Source organism: Euprymna scolopes, chromosome 33 (genome assembly GCF_053919585.1).
Source record: "Euprymna scolopes isolate OS-2025 chromosome 33, ASM5391958v1, whole genome shotgun sequence".
NCBI lineage: Eukaryota > Metazoa > Mollusca > Cephalopoda > Sepiida > Sepiolidae > Euprymna > Euprymna scolopes.
This window is the reverse complement of record NC_136514.1, coordinates 56786336-56812387: the sequence shown is the minus strand read 5'-3', so window position 1 is coordinate 56812387 and position 26052 is coordinate 56786336. Positions and strand designations below refer to the sequence as shown.

The 26052-nt window shown below is 38.2% G+C and overlaps 1 protein-coding gene across 2 annotated transcripts in view; it reads left to right on the top strand.

The window, feature by feature from the left end:
* The window catches only part of LOC145258228 (RING finger protein 32-like), a 44654-nt gene extending 40746 nt beyond the window's left edge, over nt 1-3908 (top strand). For both annotated transcript variants that reach the window (XM_080116179.1, XM_080116181.1), the window contains exon 9: nt 3586-3908. In XM_080116179.1, coding sequence (XP_079972305.1) covers nt 3586-3852 — 267 coding nt within the window. In that variant the 3' untranslated portion in view covers nt 3853-3908. The remainder of the gene's footprint in view (nt 1-3585) is intronic.
* Nucleotides 3909-26052: the final 22144 nt, after the last annotated feature.

Below are 26052 nucleotides of genomic sequence, written 5' to 3'. Positions count from 1 at the left end.
ATCTAGGATGACTGGAAACAATGCTGGGATAAGCAGAGAACATGCACAGCACCTGATATTCCCAAATTCTAGTATTAATTTTAGGAGCCTTTAACCTATCTTGTTTTTAGATGTACAATCATATGACTTATTACTGTGTATCACTACTTATTACTATGTATCATGTAAGTGACAGGTATTTATAATGGTGACCTTATTTATTACTAGTGGGAGGAAGGGCACCCAGCCTCATCAGGTTGAAAAATACGCTTAAATATATTTTAATTCATGCAAATTTTGTATCTATTATTACAGAGCCAATTCTCTATTGAATATTATATTGTGCCTAATATATTGCAGTGATTTCAAAAGTTAAACCAAAACATTTAGTGTTCCAGCTATCCTCTCCACCAATGTTACTATCGAGAGATAGGTAAGAAAGATTTAATATTGAACGACTTGAAGAAATAAATTGAATTTGGGCATGCATAGAAAGAAATACAAATATGTCGGTAAGTTGAAATGAACATTTTGCATTTCAACTTGACGATAATATATCTGTATATGCGTTAGTCATCCATCCAAACAAAGATTTTAATCATTAGAAACCATTCTTGGTGTATGATTGCTATTGTCTATTAATTTCAGTGTTAAGTGACGAGTATTTTAAGAGTTTATCGGTTAAATATTTACACACAGACAGACACACACACATACATGTACTGCTTTATTTATATAGATTTATAATTAATATCTCCCATGTTTGTTGAAAATGAGTCGAAGTCATTTAATAAAAATGTGGGGACACATACCTGCGACATCCAGAAAGGTTTTAAAAATTACTATGAACACATTTTGTTTGACGAAATACTAAGATGCACACAATGTGTGTGTATTTTATTTACAACATGGAGAACCGAAGAGTTACAATAAAAGGGGAGAGAATCCCCACTGTAAAAGGGTTTTGGAAAGGGGCAGATAACCCTATAGCAATTGAATATATATCAACAATGTTTTATTAAATTCTACACTAGATCTGCTTAGTAAATACTCAACGCTCAACATATGTACTGCTAACTGTTTCATAGCACAGAATCATTCATGTAATTAGTATGTCAATTTTTCAATTTATTCTGCCCTTAACTCATCAGAAGAAAAAGAACTTATCAATTTTAAAAGAAAATAAATGAATATGGGCATGATTAGAAAATCCGAAAATTGGAAGAAAAGTTGCAATTGTTTTTTCATTCATTCTGTCATATTTGAATTCAAACATGAATTTGAATGCCTACAAGACACTATCCTTGTGTATCTAAGGTCTCTCTGTACAGGGGTTTGTCAGAACAACCTGGCATGAGGATACTTTTCCCGAGAAGTAAACTCTGATCAAATATTCAAAACCACAGTATTTGCTGCCCAAATAAGATCTCCTCACGATGGCCAACTCACATGAGCTTTTACGAGGAATGGTGCACATTTTCCAAGTGATGTTACCTCAAGTAATAGCACGAAGCTGGATACTACACCAGACTAGATGAATTCTTGTCCTGGAATCCGGTAAGATCAAGAGACCAAAATGAAAGACAACATATGAAAATGGTTAATTGGGGAGAGGAAAGTTATGTTCTCAATTTCTTTACTTATTTAGTGTTTGAGAGAAGAAGAACTTTAATGGAACATTCGAATATCTATGTATCTCATACAGAGTTCAAGTATTAGCCCCAGGTTGTGGGCCCCTTAATTTCTGAGAACTTCGATTGAAGTAAAACAAAGCAAAAAAAGTGGAATAATAGGTGAAATATGATTAAATAAATATATTTCCCTATAAACATATATATATATATATATATATATATATATATATATATATATATATATATATATATATATATATATAAAATATATATGGCGATTAAGCTACACTGAATATTCCATGTTTCATCCACTCTAGGATTCTTCAGGCTTATCTGAATAAGCCTGAAGAATCCTAGAGTGGATGTAACACGGAATATTCAATGTAGCTTAATCGCCATATATATTTTATAAATTACTAACTAGCTCTACCTATGTATTGAGCACTTTTGAAGTAAATACAAGTATAAATAAATATAAGTAAGTTTACGCATAAATTTATACTTTTGTATATTATTTTATGTGAGTAAATGAAGTAGTTATATATATATATATATATATATATATATATATATATATATATATATATATAGCGTGGAATAATAAAATGGTTGCCCTAAAAAAACAACGCTACAACGTTATTTTAAAACTTTTATTAAAAACAATCAATTCAGGTAACTTAATTATGTAGTAGAGATGACATCTATTTAATCTAGCTGCCTTCAGTCTCAATCGCCACCTCGATACAGGTCCAGAACTGGGTGCATGCCTCTTCCACAAGTGCCTGCAGGAGCTCAGCAAATACTCGATGGATGGTGGCAGCGGGTTCAGGCCGGGGGAGGAAGGGGGCCAGTACAAAGCTGTAGCACTCCTTCTGAAGCCAAGCCTGGGTATCTTTGGACTTGTGGGTCAGCACCAAGTCCTGCTGCCACACCCAGAGTCTGCCAGTGGCCACCTGATTGCACCAGGGGATCATCACACTCTTCAGCACATCCAGATACACTTTGGTGTTGACTTTCAAGCCGACTTTGAAGATGTGAGGTGGCATGATGGCATTCACTTGAAACCACACCAAAGACCATAATCATGGCCAGAAACTTTGTTTTCATCACTCTGGGCACGTCTCTGTTATTTGTGGCAATCCAGCGATGGTTCTGGGTATTGTGCACCTGCTCCTGGCAGAAGTTCTTTTCATCTGAAACCTGATGGACTTTATTAGCCTGAAATTCTTTGTCTTCTCAATCAAGATCTGGCTTGTCTGGCGCTTGTAGGACCCACACTTAAAGCCCTCCTTCACACATACATTCACAATTGTGTGTTAGATGCCTAAATCTCTGGCAATCTGCTGAATAGGCCGTTGGGGAGTTTCATCAATGATTGCCTGAACCTTTTCAATCAACTCCTTGGTCTGGATCTTCCTGTTGGTGTCCTTAGCCTTGGGCTTCTGTTCCACTATCTCCAGAGGGTGGTCTAATGCATTGAGTTGTGCCTTCAAGCATTGAACCATCTGGATTTGCATTTTGAGGGTGCTGGCAAAGGTCCTATTGTCATAACTTGGATCGGTAGAGAGCATGAGTTATTCAGCGGCACATCTCCGATCTCGCTCATTGAACATTTTGTCACTTTCAGACATGATAGAAGGCTCCTATCACTCTTTGTACACAACTGGCCAACTAGTAGTTGGTCTCCAAAAAAAAAAAAGAAAAAACGGTTTTCATCAAACGGAAATGGAATCATTTTGTCTTTTCTAGGGTGACAATTTTATCATTCCACCCTTTATACAGTTAACTGGCTGTTTAGTTCTTCTGAGTGTAAAGTTTTAAAACTCCAAGAAATAAAAAATAACCTCTACTGTGTTCCTTGTTTTTGGAACATTTGATGATGCCATATATAATGTAAATGTTTTTATCTGTCATCTGTTAAAATGCTTTGGTTTATATATATATATATATATATTGTTTTTGTAAATTTCAGGCCCTACAACGTGGTAATCTGGAATGTTCTATCTGTGTAACAAGCATTTCAATGAACATAGATTCAGAAATTCCTAACGTTTCCTCTTCTGGTTCTCATACACAGACGGGTTCGGAAAACCTCCGCACAGCCTTACTTCTCTCCTGTACACATGTCTTCCATAAGGCATGTTTGGAAACATTTGAAGCATTTACAGCAGGTGTCAGTCAGGCTGTCTGTCCACTGTGCCGATCATTGTACAATAAAAAAGTACTGACGTCAGTTTAATCAAAGCATCATCCAATAAGTCTCAAATCTAACTAATAAAACAACTTTTAATCAAACTTCACCTTTGTTCATCAACATAGTGTCTAGGAACACAATAATATACCGATTCCAACACTTCTATAGATATTCGTTTGATTGTTTTGTTTTACGGCATATCAACTCTTTCCAGGTTATTTAATGCCGAATCTGGTGATTTTGAAGAACGATTTTTTAATATAGTATATTTGTTTTTTAAGTTGTATTCTATTTAACCCATAGTTGGGACCCTAACAGGTACTACCACTCTGGGTCAGAGTAGACCTGGGAGCAATGACAATTAAAGGGTGGCTCCACACTCCCTAAGGCCTGCAAGCTGGGGCCTCACCATCGGATATAGTTTAAGGTCATATCCAGGACCTCTATAGATGTTCAATGCATTTTTTGTAGAATAATTTTTTGGCCTCACGATACACTTCAGTTTCCTATATCAATTCATCATTGGAGATAAATTTATTTCCCTTAAACATTTTTTGAGGTCTGTAAACAGCTAGTAGTCGTTTGAGATAGATCTGGAGAATAGGTTGGGTGTGGAAGTAATCTGAAGTGCAATTCATCTAACTTTACCATCATTGTCATCGAATAATAGCACAGTGCATTATTTTAGATAATTATTACAGTTAATCAATCAAATAAACATATATTTTGTATAAAACAGACCGTAGACTTTGTGATGGAAAGCTGATCATAAAAAATGAATAAATAAATGGAGACACATAAATAGCCTTTTTTCTGTTAACATATGCAGACATATCAGGAGATGCATCTGACAGCTTTTAAAAAGATGGAAGTCTCTTATCTTATTTATGATAAGGAAAGTCAGAAAAGCAGTCAATGGGAATCAACTCCAAAAAAGGGAGATAATTGTCACAGATTGGTAATTTCAATAGATTGACTTGATGAAAAAAGCGTTTTTTTTTAATTTATTTGTATCCATTTTTTGTTATTTCTTCCTTCAAATGCACCAATAGTGTTGTATAATATAATATATAATATGATGTTATATATTATAATGTTACATAGTATACCGGTATATAATATAATGTTATATATTATATCAGTATATAATATGTTATAAACTATAATGGTATATAATATAATGTTACATAATATAATGCTATTTAATGGTACATAATACAATGTTACGTGATGCAGTGCTACATAATATAATGTTATCTAATATGATGTTACATAATATCACATTACATAATATAATGCTATGTACTGTTATCTAATATATTGCTACCTAGCATAATCTCTACAATTATATAAATGCAATTTTGTCTGTGTGTGTGAGTTTGTTATAGACTCCAAAATGGCTGGACCGATTTTTATGAAATTTCACACAAAGATACTTGATGTGCCTGGCAATGTTTTTAGCTAGGTTTTGTATCAAAATGTTTCCAACAAGTATCGGTAACTGATAATCGCTCAAATAAACAGAAGTTTATAGAAGCTAGAAATAATTGTAAGAGAGTGATAGACACAGCTAAGACAGATTACTCTGAAACCACCAGAAAGCGCATCGAAGCACAGAAATTAGGAACCCGGGATTTTTGGAAAATCTACAACAGCGTAGTTAATAATGGACAGTCAATTATTCCCCCACTAACAAACAATCATGAGGTTGCTTGCACGGCAACTGACAAGGCTAATCTGCTTGCCAGTCGGTTTGCCTCAAACTCCACACTGAACTCGGTACACCACTCACTCCCTGATTTTCCTCTGCGAACAGACGCCACACTTGACGATTTGAAAATCACCCCTTCTCAGGTACATGCTATTATAAAAAACCTAGACACCTCAAAAGCATGTGGACCAGATCTCATCCCGGCTGTGCTATTAAAAAAATGCTCTGCCGAGGTTGCTCCAGTTCTGTCCAAACTTTACAATAAATGCCTTAACGAATCTTGTTTTCCCGACTGCTGGAAAACCGCCTCTGTGGTACCAGTCTTCAAGAATTCTGGTGAAAGAACTGACCCACTAAATTATCGCCCCATTAGCCTCCTCCCGCTTTTTGCCAAAATATTTGAGTCCTTAGTTAATCAAGCCCTAGTCCAGCACCTAACAGCTGCTAACTTCTGACTGACAAACAATATGGATTCAGGCAAGCCCGTTCAACAGCAGATATCTTAACTGTAGTTTCTGAACGTATATACCGTTCATTGGATAAAACAGGGGAGGGTAGAGTGGTGGCCCTTGATATATCTAAGGCTTTTGACAGGGTATGGCACGATGGTCTTCCAAGGAAAATTAGATCATATGGAATCACTGGAAGAATTCATAATGTAATTAAATCCTTCTTAAGTAATAGAAAAATCAAAGTTGTCCTCGACGGACATACATCCAAACAATATGACATAAATGCGGGAGTACCTCAGGGGTCTATCCTTGGACCTCTATTATTCTTGATATTCATAAACGACCTCCCTGATAATATTGTTTTGGAGATGGGTATATTTGCCGATGACACCACTCTCTATAACAGATATGAGGGGAAAACAAATGAACACATATCCAAGGAAATGGCAGAAACACTAGAGGACGACCTCCAATCCGTAGTGGAATGGGGACAAAAATGGTTGGTCACATTCAATGCTGCTAAGACTAAGCTTGTTTCCTTCAATAACTACAAGAAACCTTCTCTGCCACCAATAGCAATGGCCAAGAACACATTGCCTGAAAGTACTTCTTTTAAACTCCTCGGCCTAACGTTTACAGGGAATATGAACTGGAATAGATACATTGAGAGCATTGCCAAGGCTGCTGCAAGGAAGGTTGGCTCCCTCTACCGTGCTAGAAAACTACTTACGCCTGACAGTATCCTATACCTCTATAAGGCAACCATTCGCCCATGTATGGAGTACTGTTGTCACATCTGGGCTGGTGCATCTGCTGCTTGTCTCTCGCTCCTGGACAGGGTTCAAAAAAGAGTCGCCAACCTGATAGGTCCTGAACTGTCATCTAGGCTTCAACCTCTGTCCCATCGACGAGATGTTGCATCCCTCTGCCTGTTCTACAAATACTTTAATGGTGAATGCTCTGACGAACTGCAAACACTTGTACCTCCCCGACGTAACTACCCCCGACAAACCCGACAAGCTACTAAGTCTCATCCCTTTACAGTAGAGATCCCTAGGTGCAAGAAAGCCTTTTACTCCAATAGTTTCTTCCCCAGAACTGCGGGTCTTTGGAACTCCCTTCCGGGATTCTGCTTTCCCAACTGCAATGATATGCAGAAGTTCAAGTGTAATGTTAACAAACATCTTTCTACTCTTCTCCCTTCATAATGACCCCGCTAATTAATTCCCTAATAGTAGCCCCCTGCTTCAAAGTGGCACTGTGCCTTGTTTGGGGTGAAAATTGAATAAAAAAAAAAAAATAATAATATTATTGTTGTATGCAAATGAAAATGACCGGCCATTTTTCCAGGTCGTTGCTTATCGACAGACACCGTATGTTATGGAATTGTTCGTACTACTACTACACACTTCATAGTGCATGTACAGATGCACACACGCACACACGACCATTACAGCATCTTTTCTCTTTCCTTTTTTTTGTTCGACGATGTAACTTCTTAACGTTTTTCTGTTAATTGGAAAGACGATTACTGATACAATTGGACAATTTACTTTCTTGCATCAAACATTCACAGACGGTAATACTTCAATTACAGTATAAATACAACTTAACATTTTTTTATATTTTAAAATAGTTCTTCCATTTTTTTCATTAACTTGACTTTAATTAACATTTATTATTATACAAATTCAAATTCATTAACTTACCAAAAATAATTTTTTCTTTCTTTTTTTTTCTAATCAAAAAAAAAAAAACTCCTCATAACAACAATAAAACCACATTGCTTATACAATACTTATGCATTTATGAAAACTAATTAAAAATTATCCCTTTTCTCATTTAATCTTCTTATAGATTTTGATTGAGATTTTTTTTCGGAAATTTATATTTTTACATATTTATTTTATCTTACACTTCATAAGCATAAAAATGACATTAAATCAACCCCTGACCAAGGTCGGGTAATACTGCTAGTGTTATATAATATTATTACATAATATGTTACATAATATAATATTATGTGATATGATTGTGAATTATACAATGTTATATAAGATAACTAGCCTGGGTACCTGGCGTTGGCTCGGGTGTTTGGAGGTGTGTGTTAAGCAAAAAAAAAGTTGTAGTAGGCAGACAGGTTCGAACTTGTGATGCGAAGGCAGAAAAGAAAGTGGAGGTGTGTGTAAGGTTGTTTGTTGAGCTAAAAAAGAAAGGAAAATTGCAAGCAAAAAAAAAAAAATAGGAGTAATAAGCAGGCTCGAAACCCATAATGCACCAGAGGAAAAAGAGGTGAAAAAAAAAAATGTCTTACCAATGTGCCTACCGTGGTTGTGACACCATGGGTGGTCGAAATAACGCCTTTTAAGCGACGTCGTGAACGTGAGGGTTTAATAACTTGCAAAAAATGTCAAGTGAAGAAATCGACCCTCCCTGTAGAAAACTGCCCAGTTGAGAATGAAGGAATTAATGTTTTTGGCCAATTTTTCGATATTTGTCGTCCGAAGGGTCAAGCTTCGAAATGATACCAATCTTGTGAAAATCCATCGCCTCTGTTGAAAGTTTTAGGAAAACATACATACATACATACATACATTTAAACAGACATATGAGATTTATATTATAGATGTTACGTAATATAATGTTATATACTATTTGCTGTTGCTGATTTTTCTTTTCTCAAGGTAATTAATGAACAAAATACCTTGTGCATCCAAAAATATGGAAGCCAAAATGTTGTCTGCTAATATTTGCATCTTTGGTCACTTTAGACGGCTTTCACCTGCTGACTTTCTACTCAGCTGACTGCCGATTTCATTCTGGATAGAAGTGGTGGATCCATATTTCATCCATTATCACATGTTTTGATGCAAAAACTCCTTTTTGTTGTGCTGAAATAGTTGCGAACAATGTTTTAAATCATGAACACATGGTTGTTTTTGATTGACTATGAGCAAGCAGGGAATAAAGCAGAAAATTCTAAAGAACACATGCCATCTTCTGTCTATTTTCTACATTAATAAAATGATCTTGATTTTTCCTGTGAAACTTATGGCATTACGACATTATAGGAAAACAAGGAAACACTTCCTATGCAAAAATTAACACTCATGACTTACAGCTACTACTAAAGCATGTTTTTCAGGCAATAGTACATATATTTAATTAATGTCTAATAATAATTATATTTAATCTGACTAGATTTATCCTCACATATACAAAGAAAGTATCTCACCACTTACAGCTACTACTAAATCATGCTTTTCAGACAACAGTACATATATTTAATTCATGTCTGATAATTATTACATTTAATCTGACTAGATTTATCTTCCCAAATAAAAAGAAAGTAGCAAAATGTTTCACTCTGATACAGTTAAGTTCTCCCACAAAACCAAAGATCACCACATGATTTTATTAATAGTGTAGGGGATTTGGTCAACATTCACTGATGCCTGGTTTCACAGCCATGGTGTGAGCATAGGTAAATGTCTCCCAACCCCTAACAAAATATAAAAATAAATAGTACCAGAATCAGTATAATGACAAAAACAAATTTTAGCATTTATAATAAAGTTTTATTTGACAATAAAAATAAATCATTTTGTTTTATAATTGCGTTTTGATATACATGTGCGGTGTCGACACGCAAGAGAAAGATTAAATCATTAAATGTTTTACGAGATGTTCGTAGTTCATAGATTTAAGTGTTTAGATTTTTTTAATCATGTATAGTCGTGAAGACTTAATATGCATTTCTTACATAGAGTCAGATAGAACTTGAATAAAAACTGTGACAACAGATAAAAATGAAAAACCTCCTCCAACTGAGGAAATCATGAAAAATAGTTCCTCTTTTTTAAACACAAGGAAATAAAATTTGTTACATTTTGTTAGTTCAGTAATGTGACAATTTTGCTTCATTAATGTGGCTGATGTGACAAAAGATTATTTTTGGGGGAATAATTCCAGTGAGACTTGAGCATTGCTTATAGAGGAAACTGCATCCTGAACTGGGCTGAGCCGAACTGGTTTGGGTTTGCCATGCAATGTCTTTATATAGGTTTCAAACTGATTCCAGTAAAGGCTGTCAGAAAAATTATTTTAGAAATTCACTTTCTTTGAGTGTTCATTGGGCAGAAAACGGACAGTCTATTATGTGGTATAGTCTTGAACTATGTCTGCATACAGAGGCAGAGATTTACTTTTTACTTCGATAGAATTTGTGTGGGTGGATATGACAAATGTATATGTAACTGAAACGTTCTTTATCCATCCATTTTAATGTCTCTGGCATAGCACTACAATATTATTATTATGGTATAATGAAATAACACAATAAATAGTATCTAGCAATTCAAATTTGAAGTTTATTTTTTTGTGCTAGACTAACCAGTCTATATGCGTAAGCATTTGGTAACCACATTCTTTCAGAGTGGTGTCAGATGGTAAACTGGAAAACAAATATTCATTCCAGGAAAAAAAGAAAAAAAAAAACTTAACATAGACAGAAAAGAAAGGGAGAACAAAACTATAAACCTAAATTTCTTTTTTCTTACTTAGGATTATCTAGTCTATATGAAGTTCTCCTCTGTGCCAAGTTTGAATTTAGTTTGTTCCACAGAAACATTTTTACTTGGGGATGTTAACAACCTTGATGTGGTCCTTCTTTTAAGTACAAGATGTCTCTATAGAAAGAGTTCTAACTAGAAAGATATCAAACAAACCAATGCCAGAAATAATCATCTGATTCATTTGAAATGAATGATGCTTGACTACAAAAATGGTGTCTTTGCTTCCTAGCTTCCAAAAATGTCCTTTCTTTTCCTTGATTCATAAAATAAAATATTCACATCCAACGACAGTCAGGAAAAAAATATTCAAAAACTCAAGGAGAAAAAATCTTGAACAAATTAAAAATGTTATATTTCAGTTTTACAGTTTGAAATGAATTAAATCACTGAACAAGTCAATGCGACATATGTGCACTAAATTAGGTCAACCTTTAAAAATGGACAGTTTCTTGGTTCTTCAGAGGAGACAGTTGTACTTTTTCTTTTTTCGTTCTTTTTTTTTGTAACCAGTAAAAAAGTTCAAACTGCAAAAACACTTTGTAACAGATACTGTTTTTTTTTCTCTTTTATTTTTGGCTCACTGTTAAATTTTTGCCCAAAAAACTTGTCCCCTCATTTTTATTTCAGCTTTCAATGTTTTAGACCTGAAAACCCCACATGATATATAATAAAGAAAATTTTTTTTACAACATTTACACATACACACAAAAAGTTAGGATAAATTTTTTTGTTCCCTTCAAGATTTTTTTCTCTAGTGTTCATATAAAAAAAAAGTATTTTTTTTGTCATCCGCTTGGAGTAGATATCTAAGATGGAGGACTGCAAGGCCATTATCACACAGTTACTCAAGGTGCAGGTCGACCAACAGAAAAAAAAAAGAAATTTTAAAAGGACACAATAGACAGCTTTAGCAGCAGTTTCAACAACAACAACAACAACAACAACAACAACAATAACAATAACTTTTCCTGCAGTTCCACAAAGAACATGTAGAAATGCAACAAAAGCAACTCTTGGAACAAGAAGATAAACAACAACAACAGCAGCAAGAAATGTTGGAGGAGAAATTGTTACTGCAACAAAAAGGGACAAGAGGAACTTGTCTTAAAAATGTTGAACAGAATGGAACACTGATAACAGCGCAGCTTTTTCCCAAAACATCATATGGAATTTAATTGAAACGATCACCTACATAGTGAAGCAGGATAAGATGTTTGACGCTTTTTACAGGTCATGCAAAGACTTATTCACTGGTGATTGTCAAGAGTGGGGTAATGCCAAAAAGGTCCACTTACTTTTAAAGAAACTAGGGACCACAGAACACAATAAGTTCGTTGATATTTACTACCCAGGAAGACAAGCGAATTGAAATTCTTTGAGGCACTCAAAATCTTATCTGAACTTTTCAGCCTGAATATGACTCTTTTTCACAAGAGATGGAAGTGTTTCAACTTGGCAAAACGTGGCAATAAAAATTATCTCACCTTTGCATCCATTGTTAGCAAGCACTTCGATGACTTTCGTCTGGCTGAACTATCAGCGGATCATTTCAAATGTTTGATTTTTGCGCAGGTATCAACGAAAAATGTTGAGATAAGATGATGAGTTCTCTCAAGACTCAAAACAAACAAGGGCTCACACTCCAAAAGCTGGCAGAAGATTGCCAACATATAGTCAGCATAAAGAACGACTCAAAAAATATCGAGGAGTCAGGCATGCCATATGTATGAAGGACTAGTTACAGACCAAAGGAGTACTTCCTCGGAAAAAAACAAGGAAACAAGAAGACAGCCTAGCCACAATCCAAGAGTAGTTACCCAATCTCAAAACCAAAATTTCCCACAAGTCCGTGCAGTCGTTGCACAGACAACATTGGTCTATCGACTGTTTTTCCAAAAATAAAACATGCAATGAGTGTGCCAGGAAAGGCCTCAAATCGACACATTGCAGAAAGAGCAGAAGTAATAACAGAGTTTGAAAAGCGAGATCCAACATTGAATCAAAGAGGAACCAACGGAAATATATAACTGTTAAAATCCTCAACAAGGAAGTGGATTTACAGTTGGATTCCGGTTTGGACCTGTCAATCATCAACATACAAACAGTGACAGGTGATGAGATAAAATTTGAGGAAGAGCTTATACTCTCTGTGACATTGAATGGTATCACCAAAAAAGTAAGAGTCTTTGTGCACCAGACATCCGAAAACTTCTTCAGAACAGATTAAATGGAGCAATTTAAACTTTGGAACCAACTGATAAACAATTTCTGCCATAAGGTAGAAAACTCTATTGGGACACAGTAACGAGATTTTTTTTTTTTTACATAGGGATCACCACATTATCAAGGCCAAAAGGCCACTCAAGGATAAGGGTTAAAGAGTGTACAGTAGAAATTGGACAATATAGTAATCATTAGTAATGAAAATTTGGTAAATTTGATAACTTATATGGAACGGCTCATCAAGAACTTAATTACGTTAGATTTGAACACAACCATATTGTAGTCAGCCGGAAAGCAGGAAAACGGAAGACAATTCCACAGGCATGCAGTTCTAAGAAAGAAGCTTTGTTCATGGAATCTATGTTTAGGTTTAGGCAAAGATAAAAAGTGGGGGGAATTATTGATAGTGTTTACAGCTAGACGAGTGTTTCTTGTGAAAGTTTGGCGAGGGGGAACCATAGATTGAAGCTCAGTCGAACACTTTCCATGAAAATAACGATACATCAGAGACAAACTCAAAACATCTCTTCTGTGAGATAGAGGTTGCAAGGAAGAGAAAAGGACATCTCCTACGAGGCTACGAAGTCTATTTTGAACTCTATCAAGGCAGGACAAGTCCTTTCTAGCAGTTCCTGCCCAGATGTGGCAACAGTATTCCATCCTTGGACGTACCTGGCTCTTATATAAATAGAGAATAGCATCAGCAGTGAGATATCTACCGGATCGATAGAAAGATCCCACCATTTTTCCAGCGGCCTTGGCAACAGATTTGATGTACGTGTTCCATTTAAGATCAGGAGTAATGGTCAAGCCAAGAAGCTTGTCAAAACTTGAGGCCTCCTGAAGACGAGAGCCATTCATTTCAATTGATGCCAGATGTGGATCAGAATGTTGATGATGTAAAGAGAGAAGCTTGGTTTTAGATGCATTAAAAGTAACCAGCCACTCCTTACCCCATTGTACTACGTGCTCAAGATCAGAAGAGAGAGAATTGGAGAGAACTTGGTCTTTTACTGTCTTAGATGTGCTACCATAAATGGTAGTGTCGTCAGCATAAATGTCTACAAATGATGTAAGGATGTGATTTGGAAGATCATTAATGTAGATCAGGAAAAGAGTTGGGCCCAGGATGTTAAAAGGAGTTTTTTTCATTGGGACAAGGAAGATGTACCAAGGCTATAGCCAGATTTGAGCTGAACGGAAACGCTCTACCCATTTCAAGAAAAAGCGAAACATCCCATTTATGGCAGTTGAAAAAATTGATAAGGAACTGGATTGGTTAGAAAAGGCTAAAATACTATCAAAAGTAAACACTAGTTAATGGGCTGCCTCTACAGTATATGTTATAAAAAAGACTAATCAAATTCATATCTGTGGATTTAAGTAATACATATCTACAGATTTCTGCATTAATATAAACAGAGGACTCTACAAGTTTGAGAAGTTAGCCTTCAGGGTCAAGGTTGCACTAGGTCATGGATACCATGTTGGGCGGACTTGACTTTGCATTCACCTACTTGGACGACATCGTTATTGCCAGTATATCCAAGAACAAGCATCTCAAACATATACATGAGATCTTTAAAAGAATTAAAACAAAAGAAGCAAAATGTGATTTCCTCATAAACGAGATAAAGTACCTATTGATAAAAATGGAAAACACCCTGACGGTGAGAGGGTAGAAGCCATAAAGAACATGCCTGCTTCCGATAATGTACAAGCATCCCAAAGGTTTCTGGGACTGGCAAACTTCTACCAGGTCATCATAAAGAACATTCATGACTTACACACTGAATGAACTACTAAAGAAGGCAAAACGCCTGGAAGTGGATGCCTGAATGTCAAGCGGGTATACTTTTTCCTTTACTCATGTTCACCCCTAACAAGGCATATCGACACTTGGACATAAGTGTCTACTATTTGGGTACTATGCCTAGGAAAGATTAACAAGATGTTGGTTTACATTACATTTAAACTTCTGCATATCAGTAAAGTCAGGGAAGCAAGCAGCAGAAAGGGAATTCCCAAGTCTAGCTGTTCGAGGGAAGAAACGATTAGAGGAGACAGCTTTCTGGCATTTAGGGACCTCAACAGTGAAGGAGTGAGATTTTGTTGTTAAGTGGGTTTGTCAGGAATATGTACGTTGAGGAGGTAAAAGTGCAACGAGTCAATCAGAGCACATTCCATTAAAATATTTGTAAAACAGGCACACTGATGCAACATTGCGGCAATGGGAAGTGAGACCTATTAGATTGGAAACTCTTTTTTGGACCCTATCCAAGAGGGAGAGGCTAGTGGTAGGTACACCAGCCCAGATGTGACAACAGTACTCCATGCATGGGCCAATAGTGATCTTGTAGAGGTTTGGATACTGTCAGGTATGAGTAGTCTTCTAACTTGATAGAGGGAACCCATCTTCTTTGCAGCAGCCTTTGCAATGTCCTCAATGCATTTGTTCCAGTTCATATTGCCCATGAATGTTAAGTCGAGGAGTTTGAAGGAAGAATTCTCAAGTAGGATGTTATTTGTCATGGATATCGGTGGTTGGAAAGGCGTCTTGTAATTGTTAAAGGAGAGCAGCTTAGTCTTACTAGCATTAAATGTTACCATCCATTTGCGACCCTATTCCACTATGGTCTGGAGATCATTTTCTAATGATTCTTCTATTGTCTTAGATTTATGTACATCTGTTCTTCCCTCATGCATGTTATAGAACATTGTATCATCAGTAAATATACCCATCTTAGACACAATATTATCAGAGAGGTCGTTTATGAATATCAGGAATAATAGTGGTCCAAGGATCCCGCATTAATATTATGCTACTTGGATAAACGTCCATCAATGATAACCTGGATGGTTCTCTTGTCTGAGAAGGATCTAATTATGTTTAGTATACGTCTGTATGATTTAATTTTAATACCGTATGATTTAATTTTCATTAGTAGCCCTTCATGCAAGACATTATCAAAGGCCTTGGATATATTTAGGACTACAGTCCTGGCTTCACCCGCCTTATCCAGTACATGTTATATATGTTCAGAGATGACTGTTAAAATATCTGCAGTAGAATGACATTGCCGAAATCCATACTGTTTGTCAGAGAGAAGATTTGCTTTTGCGAGGTGGTGGACTAGTGCATCATTAATTAAGGTCTCAAAGATTTTAGCAAAGAGGGGGAGGAGACTAATAGAGCGATAATTGAGAGGGTCAGTCCTTTCACCAGAATTCTTGTAGACTGATACCACAGAGGCCATCTTCCAGATATTAGGGAAGCAAAATACACCGTGGCATTTATTGTAGAGCTTGGAAAGTACAGGGGCTAGCTCAGCTGAGCATCTCTTAATTAGTATAGCAGAGATAAGATCAGGCTTACGTGCCTTGGAGATTTTTTATGATATACTGTAGTGTGGCTTCTGTCCGCATAGGAAAATTTGGGAGGGAGTTGTTTGTTGGCTCTAAGGTAGAGTTGAAGACGAATCGCTGTGCAAGCAGTACTGTCTTCTCGGTTGCTGTGCATGCAACCTTCTGGTTGTTGGATAGTTGGGGAATTACTGATTGTCCTTTACTCACTACACTACACTATTATAGATTTTCCAGAAACCACAAGTTCCTATCTTTTGTGATTCCATGCGTTCCCTAATTATTTCAGCATGCTTTCTTTGGCTGTGGCTATTTCTTGCTTACAATGATTTCTAGCATCTGTGAAGTTTCATCTATTCATACAAACTGATGCAATGCATGCTGTATTTGTGCAGCTGCCACTGCACAATCTGTAGTGAACCAGGGGGGGTGAGTGGGGCTTGCTATAATACTTCTGTGTGGGAACATGTGCTTTAGTTCCCACTTTGCACCATTCGGTTGTCTCATTGGAACACTGTTCAGCAGGAAGACAGAAGGTATCAGTCCTGTAGGCATCGCTGATGTGTTCTCTGATGGCTTCCCAGTCAGCCGTTTTGTAGTACCTTGTTTTGAGCAATAGTTCCTCACCTTGGGGTTGGGATTTAAGTGTAATGTCAACTGATACCACTAGGTGGTTTGCATTTCCAAGTCAACTGTGGGTATTAGTCACATAATCCTCAGGTACTGTGGTGAGGAATAGGTCTAGAATAGAAGCCTGCTGGTGTTCACTACCAATAGATTACTGAGATGGGGTACTATCCTAATAAATTATGACTTTAAATTGGAGTACCGATCATCAAAACAAATTAACCATGCAGATGGCCTATCAAGATTGATACCAAAGAAAGGGAACCTTTTGAGGATTCCATAATTGCTGAAATAAAAACAATGATAGGCAACACAATTAGAGAACTTCCAGTGCTTTACCTGAAATTAAGAATATATCGCTCAAACGACACCAGTGAAACATCATTGTTGGGGGAAGAACCGATTGAGTTAATTTTCGAGATATTCGATCTCGACCCTCCCCAATCAACACCTGAACTACGATGATCCGTTTGGAAAAGGGAAATCACCGAGTTACTAATGAGCAATCCTACATGCAAGAGATATTAACAAGAAAAGGCTTAGGAAGGGGGTGTTGGAGTGGCACCCCTACAGATTCTGATGATGGACTATTCCTGACGTCACTTCCGGTAACCAGTTTCTGCTATAGAGCAGTCTGGAGTTGAGACTCAGAGAGAGTAGATCGTAACTTGACTTTGTCTTTCCAGTTAAGCGGAATCCCACTCAACCAATATATGTTTCTGTATTTCCTGTTAATATATATTTTATTTCATTGTTTCCAAGCTTTCTCATTCTTCTTTCAACATTTAAACCACAACATATAACAAAGGAAGAAAATGGAAAATACATATACAGGCATGCTTAATAAAATGGACATAAATGAAACATTAAGGGGAAAAGATGGGTCACAATGCAGTAAGTGTTACCTAAAACATAGGAAGGTGATGGTGGTCAAGTGGTTAATTACATGACTGACAATCTGGGTGTTCCAAGTTCAAATCCAGTTCGTTCCACTAAGTTACTTTCACTTAGAATGTTGACAACCTTCACATGGTTCCTCCTGTAAGTATCCGATATCTTTCTAGAAAAAATTCTGACTAGAAAATAGCGAGGAAACCATGATAACAATAGAATCTTTAGATTTATGTGATATGATGATGATGATGATGATGATGACGGTGACCTAAAACATAAACAGTTTTGTAAATGTAAAAATTGAGAAAAACGAAATATGATAACAAAGCATTTTTATACAAGGGATAAGAATATAAAAATTATTTATTTTTTTTTTTTTAACTTGCGTTTGTTGCAGGCCAGGATATAAATATTCTAACTCACTACAAAAGAAAATAATGAAACGAATGGAATGAAGGAAACAAAAACTCAATTGCTGGATAAAAAAACATGTTTATTTTCTGTTGAAAAATGAATGTTCTAGGTGTAACACGTGTTCATGTTCGCGTGGGTGTCACCATTTGTTGTGAGACTGGTGGTATAGAACTCCACACTGGACCCTCTAAACCACCCCCTACCTCAATTTCCTATGCGGACAGACGCCACGCTTGACAATCTAATAATCACCTCTGCTCAGGTGCATGCTATCATAAAAAACCTTGACACTTCAAAAGCATGTGGAACCGACCTCATCCCAGCTGTGCTATTAAAAAAGTGCTCAGCTGAAGTAGCTCCAGTTCTCTCCAAACTCTACAACAAATGCCTTAATGAATCTTGCTTTCCGGGCTGTTGGAAAACTGCTTCTGTGGTACCAGTATTCAAGAATTCTGGCGAAAGAACTGACCCATTAAATTATCGCCCTATTAGCCTCCTCCCACTTTTTGCCAAAATATTTGAGACCTTAATTAACCATGCTCTAGTCCAGCACCTTACAGATGCTAAACTTCTGACCGACTAACAATATGGATTTAGACAAGCCCGTTCCACGGCAGACATCCTCACTGTAATCTCTGAACGCATATACCATTCACTGGACAAAGCGGGAGAGGGCAGAGCGGTAGCTCTAGATATATCCAAGGCTTTTGACAGGGTATGGCATGAGGGTCTCCTCAGGAAGATTAGATCATACGGTATCACTGGTAGAATACTTAACATAATTAAACCCTTCTTAGATAAGAGAAAAATCCAGGTTGTCCTCGACGGTCGTACATCTAAACAATATGATATAAATGCGGGAGTGCCCCAGGGATCTATCCTTGGACCTCTGCTGTTCCTGATATTCATAAATGACCTCCCCGACAAAATTGCCTCTGAGATGGGTATGTATGCTGATGACACCACACTCTATAGCAGGCACGACAGGAAAACAAATGAACATATATCTAAAGTAATGGCAGAAACACTAGAGGATGACCTCCAATCAGTAGTGGAATGGGGACAAAAATGGATGGTCACGTTCAATGCCGCCAAGACAAAACTGGTTTCATTCAATAATTACAAGAAACCTTCTCTACCACTTATAGCAATGGCCAACGACTCTTTATCTGAGAGTACGTCTCTCAAGCTCCTTGGCCTAACGTTCACAAGAAACATGAGCTGGAACAATTACATCGAGAGCATTGCCAGGGCCGCTGCGAGGAAGGTGGGCTTTCTCTACCGTGCTAGAAAACTTCTAACACCCGAAAGTATCCTGTACCTCTACAAGGCCACTATTCACTCATGTATGGAGTATTGCTGTCATATTTGGGCTGGTGCATCGGCTACTAGTCTCTCGCTCCTTGACAGGGTTCAAAAGAGAGTCGCAAATCTGATAGGCCCTAAACTGGCATCTAAGCTTCAGCCTCTGTCCCATCGTCGAAACGTTGCATCCCTCTGCCTGTTCTACAAGTATTATAATGGTGAATGCTCTGATGAACTGCAAGCACTTGTGCCCCCACGACGTAAACACCCTCGAGAGACCCGACAAGCTGCAAAATCCCACCCCCACACTGTAGAGATCCCTAGATGTAAAAGATCTTTCTACTCCAGTAGTTTCTTCCCCAGAACTGCTAGACTTTGGAATTCCATTCCAGGTCACTGCTTCCCCAACTGTACTGACATGCATAAATTCAAGTGCAATGTGAACCAACATCTCGCTGCCCAAATCCCTACATAGTACCCCAGTAGATGTTTCCCCTGATAGTAGCCCCCTACACCAAAGTGGCAATGTGCCTTGTTTGGGGTGAAAATGTAATAAATAAAAAAAAAAAAAAAAAAAAAAAGAAAGAAAAGGAAATGCGTGTTCATCTCATGTTTGGGTCACCAACTTTGTTTGCGCATGGCAAGAAAAGGAAACAGAGAAGAGAAACGAGAAATGGCAGTCCGGCATGTAGAAAGAGAAAGAGGGTTGACATCAGTTAAGCTGCGCACCATGTTAGCAGATGTGACGGGACACCGGACGATGCCGGGTGTCCCGTTCAGCTAGGTGAAGATAAGAATGCTTGTGGCCGGGGGGGGGGGGGGCGTGCTGATACTGTGTCAAAGATTAAGACAAGCGTTTATGAGATCCTTGGGAGACATATCTGTTTTAATAGCGGAAAAAAAAGGAGATTATTTTTCTAGTTGGATCTGGTGAGAATGAGTTTTAACTAACGTAATTGATTCGGACAGTCTCGAGAATTGGGTTCCAAAATGTCTGCTCGGAGTCGGGGACCCGCGGTGTGTTAACTCAGAGACCACCAAGCTAGTTTGACAGATATGTTCACAAAACAATAGAGAAAGAGAAAAGAATAAGATAACAGAGGGATAGAAAAAGAAATTCACAAGAGAAGAAAGAGGGGGGGATAGAAGATAATGGAGAAAAGGAAGGAAGATGCTTTTGATATAAACAACGATCGCCTACTCGAAAAAGGGATAGAAGGGTTTTGGCAGTCTTTGGTCAGCGAGCGAAGCGTACACATCGGCTCTCGCCCCGCCTGGGGTGAGAGGCAGGGGCAGAAATCTCAATAAGGACTAACTTGAAAAGAACTTGTTCTTAGCTAGAGAATTAACCTGATATCTCAAATATACAACCTGCATCACGAAGCGCAGATAACGAAAACACGACTTTAAACAAATGTAGAATGATTGCAAATAATTATTTTATTTGGTTTAAACGAAAATGACCTCAGAGTTTTTTCTTTGTTTTTCGATTGCCGGCATAAGTGAAGATGCAGTTTATTTCAGGTATGCCTTGACGCCAGACGACGAAGACGCAGACATAAAACCAGAGTGACAGCCGAAGAGGACAATGTTGCCACACGGACTTGGGGTCATGCACGTTTAACGTGCCTTGAGCAGCGGAGGTATGTTTTCCAGGGACCAGTACGAGTCTGGTCACGCTGGAGGGGTCCACCACTGGACGACGCAGGCCCGGGACATCGTTCTCGTTACAACGTGATGCGCGTGACGCCGTCCGTTACACAGTCAGCTACGCGGAGGTGTTCTCAGGCACAAGTTGTAGATATGAGTTGTCTGGTTGATTGACCAAAGCAAAAGGGGAAAAAAGAGTGAGAAAGTTAATCCAGTTCATGGAGAGAGAAAGCGTATAAAGTGTACGTACTGTCTGTTAGCTTTTGCTCCACATAGTAGCAGGTGGTGTAAGGCGTGCGCTTGAAACAGAGGCAGTTGGTTCGTCGACCACTCAGCTCGGGAGGCGAGTTGAAAAGGAGGAAGCAGCTTATTGCTCTTGCTTTTATAGTTGTTTCCGGTGGTCTTTTGTGCATGTGTGGATTTCCTTTGAAAGGGGAAGTGACGTTGCCCATGTGTGCGTACGTGTGCGCGTATGTGAGTACATGTGTGTACGTTAGCGTGTGTGTGTATACACGTGAATGCGAGTGTATATACGTGAACGTGAATATATGTACGTGTGTGGACGTGCATGCATATGTTTGTGTGCGTGTATGTATATGACAAGTAATATAGCTTGAGATGTGAACGCGTGTTTTTGTGTGAGACTAGAAAAGGCTCGCGCAATACACCACTTCCCAGGAAAAAAAAATATGCAGTGTGTATATATATATTTTTTTTTTTCTTTGTAAGTAATGTTTTCGGCAATTGACTTTTCGTCCTGTTTTTTTTTTGCTGTGGGTGTGGTTTTTTAAAAAAAAAGTCAAAAACGAAGTGTGTTCGTAAAAAAAGTATTTACTTACGCGTGGAAAAAGCGTTTACTCTTTTTTTAACTGACATTTGTTTGTTTGTTTTTTGTTGTGTGCTGACATGTGCAACGAGTTGCTTGGACAGGGAAGTGAATTGTTTATTTGGAAGGAAAATTTTTGTTTCATGTTGACGTCGTGTGGCAAGTTGACGGTGTCTTCGCGAGTGAGTCTGCGGTAGTGTGTGTACATTGTTTGAACGAGCGCTAGTTGCACATTCATTCGTGTTGAACGGTAGTGTCCGGTTGTCAGCTGTCAACGAAACTTCCAGTTGTAATTTTATCAGTGTGCATGGTACATCTCAACTCGTATTGTTGATTCAACTTCTTCCTATGTGTTGATAGGGATGTCCTGTAATTGTTTCTTTGTTGTTGCGTCTGCTGTGTGGGAGAGAATGTGTATAGGCCTATGTGATTTTGCTCCTCGCGTTTGTTGCAGAGTAATGTCAGGAAACTGTGAAAAATGTTTGTCGAGCTCAGATTTTTTTTTATATTCCTTATGAAGTCGACAGCTCCGTGTTTATTTTTCTGCCGAGTTTGACGAGGGGTTTCGTCATTGTTGTTTGTTGAGATTCTTGTCAATAGTAGTTCACTTGTTTTTCCTTGTTGAAATGTTCATTTTTTTTTGTTTATCAAATAAAACGCGCGTCTCGCTCAAAACAATTTATTTAAAAAATGTAGGGTCACCATGCTTGTTCGTTTCACATCCGTCTGTTGCCGGTTTGTTGTGGACTTGTGGTTTTAGAAGGAAATGTGTGTTCCTCTCGCGTTCGGGTGTCACAAATTGGTTGCGGAGTGGCAAAATAGGAAACATGAATTGTTTTGAGGAAGGAACGAACAACGTGTTAAATTGAATTAAACAAACTATTATTTATTTCGTGAAGAAACAAATGAAAGAAAAAGGTACAACACGTGTTTAGTTTGGCATGCGTCTCTCGCTGTTAGCTGGTGAGAGGGAAAGTCTATAGTTTATCGTGCGTCTCTTGCTGTTAGCTGGTGAGAAGGAAAGTGTATTGTTATGGAGAAAGAGAGAGTGAGTGAGTGTGTGTGTATGAGTGTTTTGTTCAAACTCATCCATTTCATTTTAAAATAACGGGGTCACCATCGTTTGTTGCAGACCAGGATATAAATATCCTAACTCGCTACAAAAGAAAATAATGAAATGAATGGAATGAAGGAAACAAAAACTCAATTGCTGGACAAAATAAGACTGTTGTTTATTTTCTGTTGAAAAATGAATGTTTTAGGTGTAACACATGTTCATGTCTGCACGGGTGTCACCATCGTTTGTTGCGGAACTGGTGGTATAGAAAGAAAAGGAAATGCGTGTTTATCTCACATTCGTGTCACCAACTTTGTTCGCGCATGGCAAAAAAAGGAAATGGAGTAGAGAAACGAGAAATGGCAGTCCGGCATGTAGAAAGAGAAAGAGGGTTGACATCAGTTAAGCTGCGTGCCATATTAGCAGTCAGCTACGCGGAGGTGTTCTCAGGCATGAGTTGTAGATACGAGTTGTCTGGTTGATTGACCAAAGCAAAATGGGAAAAAAAGAGTGAGAAAGTTAATCCAGTTCATGGAGAGAGAAAGTGTACGCACTGTCTGTTAGCTTTTGTCCCACATAGTAGCAGGTGGCGTGAGGCGCACGGGCGCGCACGCCCGGAACGGAGGCGGCTGGTTCATCGACCACTCAGCTCGGGAGGCGAGTTGAAAAGGAGGAAGCAGCTTATTGCTCTTGCTTTTATAGTTGTTTCCGGTGGTCTTTTGCGCATGTGTGGATTTCCTTTGAAAGGGGAAGTGACGTTGCCCATGTGTGTGCACGTGTGCGCATGTGTGTGTGTATACACATGAATGTAAGTGCATATACGCGAACGTGAATATATGTACGTGTGTGGACGCGCGCGCGTATGTTTGTGTGCGTGTATGTATATGACAAGTAATATAGCTTGAGATGTGAACGCGTGTTTTTGTGTGCAGACTAGAAAAGGCCCGCGCACGTTCACTTGGAGATAAGGGGCTACTATTAGTTCTGAGCAGGACATTTACTCCTGCTATGTCTCTGGTTCCCACAAAATGAAAATTGTTGCCGTGAGACAGCGTTATTAAATATTCTCCATCATCTGTAGACTGAATTTCATCGTTCGTTTCATCAGTCTGAATAGTCGAATTAACTAAGGAGTAATGTTGAGAGTAAGATGCTAATTGCTTTTGAGCTGTCTCAAAAGTCAGCGCTTGATCATAAGCAGTTTTTAAATCTAGTGTCTTATTTTCTAAGAGGCTTTGTTGAATATGATTCAACAGAATGCTGTTGATAAAGGTGTCTCTGATATATTTATCTCTAGCCTGTATTTCTGTAACTGCTCAGAATTCGCAGTCCTTGGCAAGTTTTTTTAAAACCTGGATGTACTGGTCTACACTTTCGTCGGGTTGCTGTCTATGAGTAGCCAGTAGGTGCCTGCAAAAAAAATCTGTTTTGGACTGGACGAAGACTCCTAGAACATCCATGGCTGTACTGTAGCTGTCGGCGTCCAAGATGTGTTTAAAGATAGTTGGTAAGATTAAGTTTATAAGTAATTTAATTTAAGACTGTCGTTTGTTGGGCATTTGTTGGGTTTCACAGGCTGCATTGAAGAATATATCGAAAGACCGCTTCCAATGTTGCCAGATTTCTGCAGAGTCGGGTTTGCTCAGATCCAGGTCAGGGCGTTTGGGTTTGAGATATTTTTCCATATTATATTTGTTTGCAGAATAAATTATTATGGATGTTGTGGGGTAAGGAAACTTGGTTGTGCAGACCAAGTTTTACTCAACTTAAACCCAAGGTACAGCCTGCAATACAAAAGAACATAACGCTCCTGAGACATATTGTAAAGACAGTGACATATGAACAATGTACATATACAACAATAAATAGTGAGGTAAAGTAAGTAATGAAAGCGAGACACCCATATGTCTGCACCGATGCTGAGCTTGTTTCCCGCCAGTCTCCAAAACATAAACAAATATGAAAACGCTCGCTAGCAAAGTATGAAAATGTCACAGTAACAACAAAGTTAACCTACAAAACCAATATAACATTCTTCCCTCCTAGAAAGAAAATGATTGCACTGTAGGTATGCGCTGACACAGCAGACCTTAGACAAACTAGAACAGAATTAATAATATACACAAACACATGTACACATCACCCCTCCTCTTAGTCAAAGACATCTATACACCTGATTTAGTCCCAGCCATATCGTATAGGAAATTTTGAGATACGAATAGATTTATTTGTTTCACATGGAGTGTCATTTTCACAGTTCAAGTGTTGTACCTCCTTAGCAGCAGCAGTCTCCTCCTGCACTGAGGCTGTCTGATCCTCTACGTTAGGTACCACAGGTGTTAGATGAGTTTGTCCAGGTTCCTTAAGGTAAGTTTCTTGAATAGTTGAGGTGTCAGGACACCGGGCTAGATCACAGACAGATACCGTAAACTCTCGCCCATCAGAGTACCTGATGGTGGCATAGGTGGGATTACAGTCAAGAAGTTCAACCTGATCCACAAGAGGGTCATTCTTGCTGCTTCTTACAAACCGTCGCAGCAACACAGTACCAGGTGTCATTAACCAAGAGGGCAGAGAGTTTCCATGAGTCGAACGTCGTTGAAATGTGAAGAACCTTTCATGTGGCGTGGTGTTGGTAGAGGTACATAAGAGTGATCTTAAGGAGTGCAGCACATCTGGAAGAACCAGGTTCAAGTGAATATCAGGCAAGTTACGGGACTTGAGACCTAATTTGACAGACTTCCAAACTATGCCATTATATCGTTCCACCTGTAGGGTGGTATGGGGTCGTGCGACTGGTTGCAACTCCCTTTTGCGAAAGGTAGTCTTTTAGGAAGTCCCTTGGTCAGAATGAATGTAGTGTGGCATTCCACAAAGAGTAAAGATCTGCTCCAGACATTTTATCACTGTGAAAGTGTTCATATTAGGACAAGGGAATGCGAAGGGAAAGCGTGAATACTCATCAACTACTGTCAGCATATAAGGGTTACGTGAAGCAGTAGGTAAGGGTCCCTTGAAATCAATGCTGAGCTGCTCCATCGGTTGTGTTGCTTTTATTAGCCTCCCTTCTGCAGGATTGTAAAACCGAGGTTTTAAGTCTGCACAGATCCTGCAGGAAGCACAAGTCCTCTTCACTTCCTCTGTGGAAA